Source organism: Wolffia australiana, chromosome 6 (assembly GCF_029677425.1).
Source record: "Wolffia australiana isolate 7733 chromosome 6, ASM2967742v1".
NCBI lineage: Eukaryota > Viridiplantae > Streptophyta > Magnoliopsida > Alismatales > Araceae > Wolffia > Wolffia australiana.
In genome coordinates this window covers 4526764-4540071 of record NC_135840.1, presented here as the reverse complement: position 1 = coordinate 4540071, position 13308 = coordinate 4526764, and the positions used below count along the sequence as shown (strand labels likewise).

At 45.8% G+C, this 13308-nt stretch overlaps 1 protein-coding gene across 4 annotated transcripts in view; it reads right to left on the bottom strand.

The window, feature by feature from the left end:
- The window catches only part of LOC144704290 (ARM repeat superfamily protein), a 37660-nt gene that overhangs the window by 19571 nt on the left and 4781 nt on the right, over positions 1–13308 (bottom strand). For all 4 annotated transcript variants that reach the window (XM_078576657.1, XM_078576656.1, XM_078576659.1 and 1 more), the window contains exons 5-7: positions 10943–11112; positions 8604–8753; positions 6269–6412 (exon numbers count right to left, since the gene is read on the bottom strand). In XM_078576657.1, coding sequence (XP_078432783.1) covers positions 6269–6412; positions 8604–8753; positions 10943–11112 — 464 coding nt within the window. The remainder of the gene's footprint in view (positions 1–6268; positions 6413–8603; positions 8754–10942; positions 11113–13308) is intronic.

Sequence of the window (13308 nt, the reverse complement as noted above, 5' to 3'; positions counted from 1 at the left end):
GTTTGCTCATATTGCGGCAAACCGGGCCACGGGAAGAACAAGTGCAAGAAGCGCCTGAATGATTGGAGAAAGAAGAAAGAGGCCGCCGACGGCAAGGCCATGGTGGCCCAGTCTGACTCATCCTCCGCCAGCGCCTCCTCAGTGACCATGGATCAGCTCCAGGCAGATTTGGCCCGACTTCGTGACCAGATGGCAGCCCTGCAGAATCCATCCACGGCTTACTTCGGTGGTTTTGGTGCGTCTTCCACTCCTTCCCCTTCCGATGAATGGTACTGTGGTCATACGGCTTTTCACTCTCCTGTCGTCTCCGATACTACTTGGGTCCTTGACTCGGGGGCCACCGAACATATGACCCCGAGTAATGCCCGGTTTGTGTCCTCTGGCGGCATTAGGGTGGCCGTACTGTTCTCACGGCAGGGGGTGGACGTCTTCGTGTGGCTGGCATCGGGGCAGTCTATGTGGACGGTCTTGGTGTGGTCCACAACGTCCTGCATGTTCCCGACCTGCGGGCAGTTCTTATGTCTCCACAGCGTTTAGTTGATGCCGTCTCCTGTTCATTCCACCTCAGGCCTGACGGTATGTTTCTGTCTGACAAGGTGGGCCGGACTACACCGATTAGGCGGGAGAATGGACTGCTGCTGCTGGATGACGGAGGCCGCTCCCAGTGCTTCATGGTGCACCGGACTCTACTCTCGGTGGCTGAGCAGTGTCGGGGTCGTCTTCTGATGGAGCATCAGCGTCTTGGACACCCACCTTTCTCTACTTTACAGCGTTTGTTTCCGTCGTTATGTTTGGGCGTGGACCTCAAGACTGTGATTTGTGAAGCTTGTCAGTTGGCCAAGCATCGTAGATCCTCTTTTGCTTCCTCTCCGTCTCACACTACGACCCCGCTGTTCCGCGTCCACAGTGATGTATGGGGGCCGGCCCCACAGCCCAGTCTGAAGGGGCATCGCTACTTCCTACTCTTTGTGGACGAAGCTACCCGCTATACGTGGGTTTACCTTCTGACTGCGAAGTCGGAGGTTGCGCAGAATGTTCGACATTTTTGCACCATGCTCCAGACGCAGGTTGGTCGCGGCATCCAGCGTTTTAGGTCCGACAATGCTCGGGACTTCTTCAACGCTGACCTCGACTCTTTCTTTGCCGACCGGGGCATTCTCCACGAGTCCTCCTGTGTGGCCACCCCCGAGCAGAATGGCATGGCTGAGCGGCGGATCGGCTATGTTACCTCGACAGCGCGCACGTTGCTGTTGGACTCGAAGGCGCCTAGGCATTTTTGGGGCGATGCGGTTTTGACGAGTACTCATCTCGTTAACCATATCCCCACCCCGCTCCTGGAGTTCTCCAGCCCCTTGGACCGGATGATTGCGGCCTTCCCGGACGCTTCCCTGAGGACGGGGCTCTTGCCTCGTATCTTCGGCTGCACGGCCTACGTCCATGACTCTTCTCCGACGCGCACAAAGCTTGATGCTCGCGCCCTCAGGTGCGTGTTCGTGGGTTACTCTTCCCTCCAAAAAGGGTATCGGTGTTACCATCCGCCCTCTCGGCGTTTCTTCATCCCGGCAAACGTCACCTTTGCCGAGCATGAACCCTACTTTGGGGACTGTTCTACCTCATCACGCCTTCCGCTGGATGAGGCTCCTTCGCCCCCCCCCCTTGGGGCCCCGTCTCCTCTTCCTCAGTTCCCCTTGCGGGGTCCTTGGATCATCGGTCTACCACGGGCTACTGCACGTTTGTTTTTGGCAGTCTTGTCAGCTGGAAAAGCAGCAAGCAGGACAAAGTGTCCCGTTCTAGTGCCGAAGCCGAGTACCGCGCACTCGCCGATGGGGCCTCCGAGGGCCAGTGGATCTATGGCATCCTTCACGATCTCCGCGTGGAGTACGCCAGCCCAATTCACTTCTACTGCGACAACAAGTCGACGATCGCGTTGGCCAAGAACCCTGGACAACAGGGACGTATCAAGCACATGGAGCGCAACCGCTACTTCTTCAAGGAGCGAGTCGACGAAGGGATCTTTGACCTTGATTTTGTTGCCTCCGCCGACCAGGCAGCGGACGTCCTCACTAAGGGCCTCTCCCGCCCACTTCTTCAACGTGCCGTCTCCAAGCTCGGCATGGAAGATATCCATACTTCGCTTGCGGGGGGGTGTTAGTGAGAGACTAGCTACTATGGGCTAATGGGCCCTATTCTATAAGCCCATTAGCCCATCTATCCTTCTCTCTCTTAGGGTATACATACCCACCTATGTACTCAGTTATGGGTATGTCATTATCTTCCTCTTCTCTTCCACAACACTTACCGAAAATGATGAACCATGCCGCTCCCAGACATCATGTGACTCGCTCAAAGGGCTGAGATGTATGATTGTCTGTTGTATATCCATCAGCTCTTCGCCCGTGGCTCTGACAAGGTGTAAGGCCCCAAAGTGGGCGCCTTTCCTGCGCAGAGGCCTGTGTGCTAACTTTCAAGGATATGCCTGCATATTTGGACTCATTATTGAAAACTGAGTTTGTAACGTGGACACTGCACGCATCACGGTTGGTGATGCCCAACCCTGATCTTTAAAGCCAAGGCCTACTACGTGATCGTCCTTGCCGGCGCGCGGATCAGGGCAGGCCGCGTGCACAGGCCATGGGCATTGTGCACACTGGCCGCACGCCACGCGCACGCCGGCTGCACAGGCTGTGCGCGCAGACTGCTACGGGCGCGTGGGCGGGGGCACTAAGCGCCGCGTACGCGCAGGCTGCACAAACTGCGCGCGGGCGGAAGGCATTCCGCCAGGTGTCCAAGGCATGGCGCAGAAAGTGCCAAGACGGTCGCAGGGGCAAGGCGCACCTGTGGGTAGTGCTGCGACGCGTAGGCGCCAAGGATTGGGACACCGAGCTTTGCAGCGCCAAGGATTGGGATACCGAGCTTGGCAGCACCAAGGCAGACCAAAGCAATAGAGGTGCCAGCGAGGGTACTGGTGGAATAATAATGGTGTTCATCGCTGAGTAGAAAAATAATGGTACCAACGAACATCCCTGCCTGACTCCTTGTTCCTGATGGAGCCATCTCCCCTCTGGATGCCAGTTCACCAGGATTGAGAAAGAAAAGGATGTAACACAACGCCAGACCCATGACACCCATTCATCCAGAAAGCCTCTCTTTCGCATAATGGACCATACAAACTTTCAATCAAGGGAATAATATGCCTTCGCAAAGTTGACTTTCCACATGAAGTCTTTTGTTCCATATCTCTTCCACGCTGCTAAATTTTCCTGCCACTACTGCTCTGTCCACTAGCTGCCTGCTGGGAGTAAAACTGACTGAAAAGGTCCGCCTAGATCTCACATTATCCCCTCAACCGCTTGGCCAATACTTTGGCGATGATGAGAAGTATACAATTTGAAAGTGATATGGGCCTAAAGTCACCTACACCTACACTGACTGCCCTGGTCACTTGGGAAAGGGAAAAAGATCTGAGCGGTTTCTACGCTCTAGTGCATAATTGCCACACCAAAACTATTCAAATGTATCCATGACATCTGCCCCACCAGCTCCCAAAATTTGCTGTCAAGGAATTGTGGAAATCCATCTGGACCCAGTTCTCCTTCTCCATTGGACCCCTGGATTGCCTCCCTCACTTCATCCAATAGAAACCGCATCACCAAGGTGTCACCTTGGTTGCCCTCTACCACTTCGTCGCCATTATTTTCAAGCCCACCATCTAGATACCCCCCTGAAGTGGTCAGCTAAGGCGCCTCCCAAGGCCTGTGTCCCAAAATATTCTCGACCCCCTTTCACTTTAACATTTGCTTTGATCAACTCTGTCTATTTTCCATCAAGTGGAAGAATCAAGTGTTAGTATCACTCTCCTTCAGCCAAAGTTGTCGCAATCACTACATCCAACCAAGCTCCAGCTTCTTGTCTTCCTCCCCCACCACCTCCCTGCATGCCTTTCTTTCCCTGAGTTCATCTTCCACTAAGCGTCTTGTGTCCTCCAGGCCATCCAGCTGTTGGACTCTTGACAGGGCGCCATTCCACTGCGATTTCTCCCTTTTTAGATTCGCTTCTTGATCCCAACAAGACACTAACATAGGCCTTCCAATTTATTGGCCAATCTCACCATGGCCGTACCCTGTTCAGATTGGGATGTCTAGCACAACACCTCTTCCCTGAACCCCTTCTCTAATAGCCATGATCTGTCCATCTTGAAGTATGTGGGTCTGCTATGGACTGCATTACCTTGCCATATTATAGGGGAGTGATCCAATAATGGTCGGGGGAGAGTTCGCACGTCGGTTAATGGGAATTCCTCCACCATTATTCCAACATTTCCACTGAGCATAAGCACCAGTCCAGGCGAGAGAGTGCGATAGGCCTCCTCAGGCTGCGCCATGTGTAAACACATTCTGCAGGCCCCATTTCATGAAGGATAACTCCTGAACTGAAAGACCAGAAGGCCGCTCACACATGAGAATAAGTGATTTCAAATGGGTGGGTCAGGCACACTTAGTTGTATAGGCTGGGGTATCTAAACCAGACATCACTTGAGAATGAAGGCAGTTTGCCCTTTACTAAGCACGTTGTGACTCAAGAGGGATGGAGTCTAATATAAAGAAACTACGCTCCAGTGAATTTCTTCACAAAAAGTAAAGATTTTTAGTATATGAAGTGTTGAGAAAATGTGATGGTTTTTCTTCTTGCCTTCCATGTTGTGATCTTTGTATATTATATTATGTGTCCTTATGACCATTGTGCTTGAACTTATGTGATCTAGTATCCACAATCTTATAACCATTTGATGAACCTGTTCTTGAGGAAGAAAAACCATATGATCAATGAGGAATATTTCAAGAGATCTCCAGAGTTGCCCAGCACGACTGCCCGAGTTCCTAAAGAACAATTGGTCGAGAGAGTGATACGTTCTTTTCAAAGATGTATCGAAGGCGCTTCAACAAAAATGCACGATACGTCTGGTCAACAGTTTGTTTTTGTGTGTGTGTGTGTGTGCGGGTTGTTGGGGAGAGGGGGGGTTCTCTCAAGTGAATCTCAATTCAAGAGACCCTATAATAAGATAAGAAGACAAGGAGCTCGAGGGGAAAGGGATTTTTTGGTTCAAGAAGTTGTTATGCAACACGGCTGTCATGTCAGAGGGCTGGAGCAGTAGTACCTGCAACCAGAGCAAGGGGGGAAGGATTGGTTTAATCCTCCTCATTGATTCTTTGTTCATTTTATTCTCTCCAAGCATTTTCTTCACAGAATTGAGATTTTCTCACTCTATGTTTGGTCTTTGATTCGACAAACTACTATTCTTGAAATGGAATATCTTGGATTTTCTGATAAACTATTGGATCAAGATACATGATGGTATCAGAGTGAAACCATTCATGATCAGAGGGGTGTTTTCAAATGGAAACCCTATTTAAGTCACAGGCACTGGTTCTCCGGGAAACCTTAATAGTAGGATGAACAAGAAATAGACTTGATTTCACATTTACCTCCAAAAAGGTTTGCCTATCGTATTATGTGGGGTTACAATGTGAGCAACTCATAGAGCTACTCATACCGGGCCTTCTAAGAGTGCCATACATGTGACCCTCGTATAGGAATATAAGCAAATAGATAAAAACAGAACATTGAAATAAAGATTTAAAAACATATTCTTTGGCTGACATTTTAAGAGGACTTCTGACAAAATCTGTCTCAACTTCTCTAATCTCTCCGAAGTTCCAAGGCCACTGGCACCTTTCTCTAACTTGATGGCTAGGATTTAGAACGGACAAAAAGAACTCTTGAATGTTCAGTCTAGTCCCATTAAACTGTGGTTTTGGGTCCCGCCACTTTAGTGATTTACTTCTCAAGTGAGAAATAAATCACAAGCCAATACGATGACATGAGGACCTGCTTTAGCGTATAAAAAACAAGAAGACAAATCATGGGCCACTCATATAAATGTGGCCCAGATACAATCTGAATAAGAGAGAGAAAAGGTATAACTAACAACTTCATTTAAATAAGCGCTAAGGCCATATTGAAAGTTGTACCCTGGAAACTCCAATTCGATCAAATGCAAGTAGAGATTTATGATGAACAGCCTGGGTGGCTAAATCATGTGGAAGGCATCATTTGACTGTTTTCCAATGGGCCACTATCCATTTAAGTTCAATGGATATCTAACATTAAGAGAAACCAGATACCAAGAGCTAGAGAAATGACTCATGTCTTTCTGAGATACATATCCAGGTAAATTTTTTAAAGAAGATAATTCATACAGAACTCAAACCTCATTTCCGGAATCATTTTTCTCCTTGCCAAATGCAAAAGAAGACAGACAATGAAGAAGCCCATCAAGCACATCTTTGATTTTACTCTTGTCTTCTATGTAGAGCTGTTTATTTCTCAAAATATCATAATAGCAATCTAGAACCTGGACAAAAGCAAAAAAGCCATCAGCATATACACGCAAAATTAAAGGCATAATAATTACTGATAAAAAAATAATAACTACCACTATTCTACCTGTATCCCAAAAATTATTTTCAACGAATTCAAACAAAGAGGTCATGCCCCTTAGCCACTGAGGCTTTGATGTTTCGAAGAGAAAAAATTTCAGGTGAGAGATACAAGTGAATGTTACAAAGTCAATCAAACAAAGGTTATGTTATTTTGAGCATGAGAAGTCAATTCACAAAGGGAAGAAGACACAGTAGGGGCAGGGAAATCCACAACGTTGGATCAGACTAAAGTGATACACGTGCCAAAAAGTAGCAGAGAAAACAGAAAAGTAGAGGACTGTCAGGGTCCTGAACCTAGCAAGGGAGATTGAGGACATATTGAAATAAATAAAGATCCTGGAGTTAAAGATTTACAAGAGCAGGTGGAATGAGGAAAATTGAACCAAGAATGAAGGAACAAGATAAAATAGGAACTCCTCAAAGGGATCTCCTGATAAGCAGAGGGCCTCAGTCTTCGTACCCCAATCAAGAGTGTAGGAGATGTAGAGAATCTAGACAGAGATTGTAGACGCAGCAGGCGTTATTCTCTCAGGCAATACCAAGCAGTAACAGTCTTAGAGATGCAGCAGAAACACTTCCCAGTCGGCAGATAATCAGAGATGCAGGACAAGAGAGGTGTTGAGAGGAAGAGAGAAGAGAGGAAGAAAGACAAATTTAGGTTTCTGAACGAGAAAAGCACTCCCGTAATACCCAAAAGGGCATTACATCACAATTTAACTTACAATATTGGGTCCTTTAGGACCTGATATTACAACGGTCAAATGAGACCGAACGGGACGAAAGAAAAAGCATAACAGGATGGATGTTCTTCTTGACTCTTAACAGAGAGCACAGTGTTTCCTAACCACAACAGGAGAATTCTGATATGGTCATATATGTTGAATATAAGTGATGACGAATATGTATTTTCTGGATCGTACTTGGACCTGGCCCACAAAGAGTACACGTGGGCCCACAAAAACATTACCCGATTTGCTTAAATGGCAAATCGGGTAAGTAACGTATAGTCAAACTAGTCGTTACAAGACTAGCCTTTACAGGCTAACGAGCCGTTATGGCCGATGTATATATAAGACCCATGTATTGATACTTAAACGGTTTTTTTTTCTTCCTTCTATCTCTGTCTATCTACTCCATCTTCTTCTCCCTAAAACATCAAGATATTCTACAATAAGAGAGATTAAAAAGGGGTTGGAAAAGTCAGATGTGGAATGAGGCAAGGGTGAACGGGGAACAGAACAAGGGTCAAGCAGTTGATGACCCTAAGTCTACAGCATAGAGAAGACAAAAGGTCGTCACGTGCAGGGCGACGTGTGAGGGATTAGCAATAAAGGGCCGAAGACAGGACTTTTAAGAAGGGCCATAAGGAAGAAAAAACGGTTTGAAAAAATAAGATAGAAGGCGCAGGAGCAGGAGGATCGGAAGGCTTTTGTGGGGATCCAAGAATTGGGAGGTCTAATGGAGCGCGGCTGCATTCTGCTAGCGCTTGAGGAAGACAAAGGCTCTTGGGGTTCTTAATCATGGGCAGAGTGAGAGGACATTCAAGTGATATCTAAACTGCAGGGAAGGAGAGAAACAGTTATGAACGACCACGAGATAAACCAGGATCGTTCCTTTTCTTCCGTATTGATATTTTTTAAGAAACCTGTCTTTGATATTTATACCAGAATTGCGATACTGTCATATCAAATTCCCCCTCCCGCTTAACTGTATCTATTATATATAGAGATCCACAATTCAAATGTTAAAATACTAACTACCCCTATCATATTCTTAGGGTGGTATCAAAGACACATTAAACATGTAAAACAAGTTGAATCCAACTATCAGGAAGATATGCTTCAAAGTGTATGAGACATTTGTCAAGAGAATAGATCTTCATAGAGCATAGAATATATTCATCAGAAATTCATAGCCAGGTAATCTATAACATCGTTGGACAGTTAAAAGGGCAAAGCTTTGAAACAGAAGAATACAATTGTTGATAAATATCAACTAAATTAAATACTAATAATAAAACAGCTCGCATCATTGTAGAATTAGTTAACGCATTGGATAGCTGAAAAAGAAGCATAAAATATTCACTGAATGTCGGCGATGAACCTTTTCGGCATATAGCAAAAAGGATGACGGGTGGTTCTGCACAATGAGAAGGAAGAATTTGAACCCCATTACTCGTATGTCAATTGCCAAATGTGTCATTGCATTGAACACATAAGCCATCAAAAGGGAAATGACCGGAGCAGATATTTCCTAAAAAATTAATAAATAGCAGAATGTTAGAAAAATTCAAATAAAATAACATATGAGTATTACAAATATTAAATAAAACAAGACAATAAGTTGGAATTTTCCAAAAAGTACGCCAAAGTTTGAATTTTACAGACCGAGGAGCTATCAAACCCAAAATTTAAGTTGATAGGAAATAAAATCCCACGAGAATGAGCAACAGTTATGCAGATGAACTCACAAATTAATACAGCGTAAAAACTGTATTAAAACACTAAAATCAAGCCGGACCAAGCAAAACCATGAAACAACAGGATGGACTATGTGTATCTGAGGAGTTATCAATGATGTCAGATCACATGATGGCGAACAATTCATGATAGATATCTCTCTGATTCTATTATGCAAACCTTGATTTCGGTTCCTATTGAGGAAGGGGAGTGAGTGAGGATTAAGCAGGAAAGCAAATGGCTGAAGAGCCAGGGTGATAGAGCCAATGGCAGGGACCAGGGATTGCGGAGGAATGAAGAGACTGAGACAGAGGAGCCAACGCATCTTCATTTATTGGCTTCCCTCCTAACGGGAGAGCCACCGTATTTAAAGGATATTTTTAAAGCAAGGAAAAGCCATTGGGGTTGGAGATCATATCAATACTTCCCTCTTTGTGACCAGTTTTTCCTCAGGCTGGGATTTCAGCAACTTTTTTGGCTTAGTGGGCCCAGGCAGGTCGTTACTGGACATAGTGCTGGGCTGCAAACAGACCGAGGGCTGAACCATGGGATGGACCTGCTATGTGCCACAGGGTGGACCAGGCCTGGACCACAGGATGGATCAGCAGCTGGGCCAGCAACTAGACATGGTATGACTATGACTTGACCACACCTGAACTGTGGTGAGAACCTTGTAAACCCCAAACCCGGACAATGAAAATCCCAACTTCAATAAGCAACCACAGTCCAAACATCCATTCATCACAGAATGTAGGGAACCAAGACATGAGTGGAGAGGATGATAGAGAGAGTCAGCAAGAGAGTTGCCCAGCCTAGTCAGTGCCGTCCTACTCCAGTTCCTCCTGCTCCGTGGATACAAGAACTATGAGGGAACGGAAGGGAGAAGGTAGAATGAAGGGTATTTTTTATTTTCAAAAATGCATTGCAGGAGATACATGAGAATGGGGCCAACAGTTAGATGCACATGTGGATAAGCTTGCACCCGAGGAATCCTTAAAATAATATGCTGACGGGGAAGAGGGGATCGTGAGTCATTTTTCTAGAAAGTCACAAGCAGATTGGTCAGGAGCAACAGAAAGGCTGGAGCTGCAGGAGAAGCCGCAGCCTGAGGAGGAGGGCTCCAGAGTGGAGATCCTCAGTTTGTCTTTGATTCTTCTCTATTCTAGGCTTCTGTGCGAGATACATTGGAGAAACCCTCTCAAACTGAAGTTGTTCTACCTGATTCCGTATCATTTTTTCAAGAAGGATTATTTCTATGTTTTTTATATTATTTTGGTGTATCAAGGCTAAGGGAAAGAGTTTAAGCGTGATTAGCCATGGCCCCACTGTCCAAGCATGCGTCCTTATTTCCCCCACGGCCAACATCAGGACCAATCTCAAATAAGCCTGCCCTGGGTTGAGCCTCTTTGGACTGAAAACATTGGCGCTCAACTTTGGCTGTTCTTCTACATATATGAACGGATTTGGGGTCTTAACAGACACGCAGTTAGACTGCAGCTAGGCTACCAGCTTCACTCCAACGGCTGAACCATAGCTGAACCTTGTCCAAACCATAGTTTGGACTCTTGTCTGGCCTGGGCACAGCTAGCTGGGTTGCAGCAGGATGCCATGAGGACCAGCCTGGTTGGATGAGTGGGGTGGGGTCTGCCTGAGCCATCTCAGCAGGCTGGGTTGTTGATTTTTGCCGTTCGATCAGGCCGGTCCAACCTGGAAGTGGCAGCAGCTTAACTACTGCAGCAGAGGCTGACGCCACCATTGAGAAACATTAATTCGTCACTCTTCTCTTGAACGGAGGATTACCCTAAAGGAATATTTTTTCAGCAAGGAAAATGACCAAAATACCCCTAAAAGCTAAATCAACAGACATATCCCTGGAGAGCTTGGGATTGCATCATTCTATTATATAAATATTAATGAAGTAAACTTAAATGAAAGCACGATACTGGGTATGATTACGACTATAGAGCCAAACCCAACTTTTACCTCTTTTATCTGGGGAAAAAATATGGTTTTCAAAAAGTTATAGAGCATCGCGCGGACTGCATCATCACTATCACAGATACGTTCCCTTAGTTTTTCAGTTACAGCAACAGCATGCAATTTAAGCTCAGACGGATGACGGGTAAGCAGATCTCGTATGCCATTCAAAGCAACTTCAAGAAACAAGTAGCATGGATCAGAAACCAATTAATGCAAAGCAGCACTGGATAACCTAAATAATAAATAAATATGATGATAATAATAAAACAGAATGCAATGATTTTAAACTATGATTTTATGATCTAGAGAAAAAAACTCATTAAAGGCAAATCCTAACGCAGTAAAATTAAGTGTGATAAATTCAAATGAATGAACAAGATCAAATTCCATGTCGAATATTTTTTTTCAAAAAAATTAGGACGACCCTAGAATGGTGATCAACCTGGTGCTATTGAAACAGATGAATAGCCAACGATGAACAAAATGCTCCCCCTTTCACCCTCATGTAAACCGGTATGCCATAAGAGACTCCACGTCATGAAGAACTGTCTGTTGAGGCATTCTTTTAAACACATTGCACCTCATAGTGGTGCAGCCAGATCACCCATAACAGAGCGAGAAGCCTTCCCCATTCCATCAACAAATAGTTGAGTAGACAGCTAAAATTTTGAAGGATGAGTCCACTAATAACAATAATGTCAGGTTAGCGCGGTTCTTTAAGATGTAACATCTACACTTTAACACCTTTAATTATTATTTTATTTTTGACCAAATAGGAAAGATCACCTAAGAACAGTGATCGACCTGGTTTGATAAAATATATGTGGACCCTAAATACACTGGATGACCAGAATATCCTCACCCTTCACCCCCTTCTAAACCAATATGAAACAAGGTCTCCACATCATGAAGAACGCTATCTGTTGAGGCAGTCCTCCCCTTAAACACAACCTCGTTGCAGTGCAGCCATATCACCCACAGCACCGCGAGGAGCCTTCCTCACTCTGTCTTCCTCCCAGACCCACTTCCCCTGATTAAGTCCAAGACATGGAATCTTCTGTGAGGCGCATATTACCTGGGCAAACTGACATGCAAAGAAAAGGTGAGAGCAGTCTTCTCTGGCCCTTGTGCACATAGTGCATTCTGTCAGGCATCCGGGAACATTCTCTTCTGGAGCGCTCGTTTCACAAATTGCCACCTAATCCTCCATCAGCCCATATACATTACCAGCCATCTTGTGTCCCACTTAAAGGTCTAAGGTGCAATAACGGATGCTGCATGCCCAACAGCTATCTCATCCTCCTGCCCAACAGATCGGGTTCCATGAGCCATCCCAGCATCCCATGGCATGGGGGTTGCATGCAAGGGAAAAAAAGCAAAGAGTTCTCTCATAGCACATCCCTCTCCCAATTCAGCCCTGTACCATAACTGTCCTTCAAGATGATCAGAATCAGATCCTATTCCAACATCATAATTCTGCCACTCATTTTATCAGCAGCACCAGGTTTATAGATTGTACATGTAGAATCCCCTATCTCCTACACTCCACCGGTCTGCAAACCACATCCTAGGAGACCAAAGACATCTCACTGCTGATCTCCGTCCCTGATCCTTCCCAAAAGAACCTCTTCATCCAGCCCTTTCCAACACCTGTAGGTAGCTTACAGACCGAGGGACTGAAGATCCATCTTGTTGAAAGGATTGATTGCAGCAACACCATGTGGCCCTCCAATCTCTTCTCCACCTTCTCAATCACCAGCTGTCAATCTGGGGTCAATAACCATCCCCTCATCAATGGCAGGCCTAAATAGTGCATAGGGTATCCCAACGCTCCAAGCATTGTGCCTCCTCCTGTGTTAGCCTAAACCTGACAAATGCGGATTCAGCTTGATTGATCTATAGACCCAAAAAATCTGCAAATAGATCGGATAACGTGCAGAGGTTCCGAGCTTCCTCGTCTGAGCCTTCCAAAAAGAATATGGTGTTGTCAGCATATTGGAGTAACAAAAAGCCAGTCAGGTGACTCGCCATTTGGAAACCCCTCAACAGGTCAGGCGCACATGCCTGAATGGTACATGCAGCCAGGGTGCCCACTCTGAGGAGGAACAATAATGATGTCTAAGGGATATCCCTGCTGACCTCCCACTGCGGATGGATCCACCCCCCCACCCCAGAGAGCATTCACCAAGACAGAGAAGTAATAGGAGTAAAACATCTCAAAACTCATGCCACACATTTGGTGGTAAAACTTATCTTCCTCATAGAGGACCACAAAAAATTCCAGTCAAGGGAAACATAAGCCTTTGCAAAGTCAATTAACCACATGAAGTCCCTAGTCCCTTTTTTTATTCCATGTCACTCGGATTTCA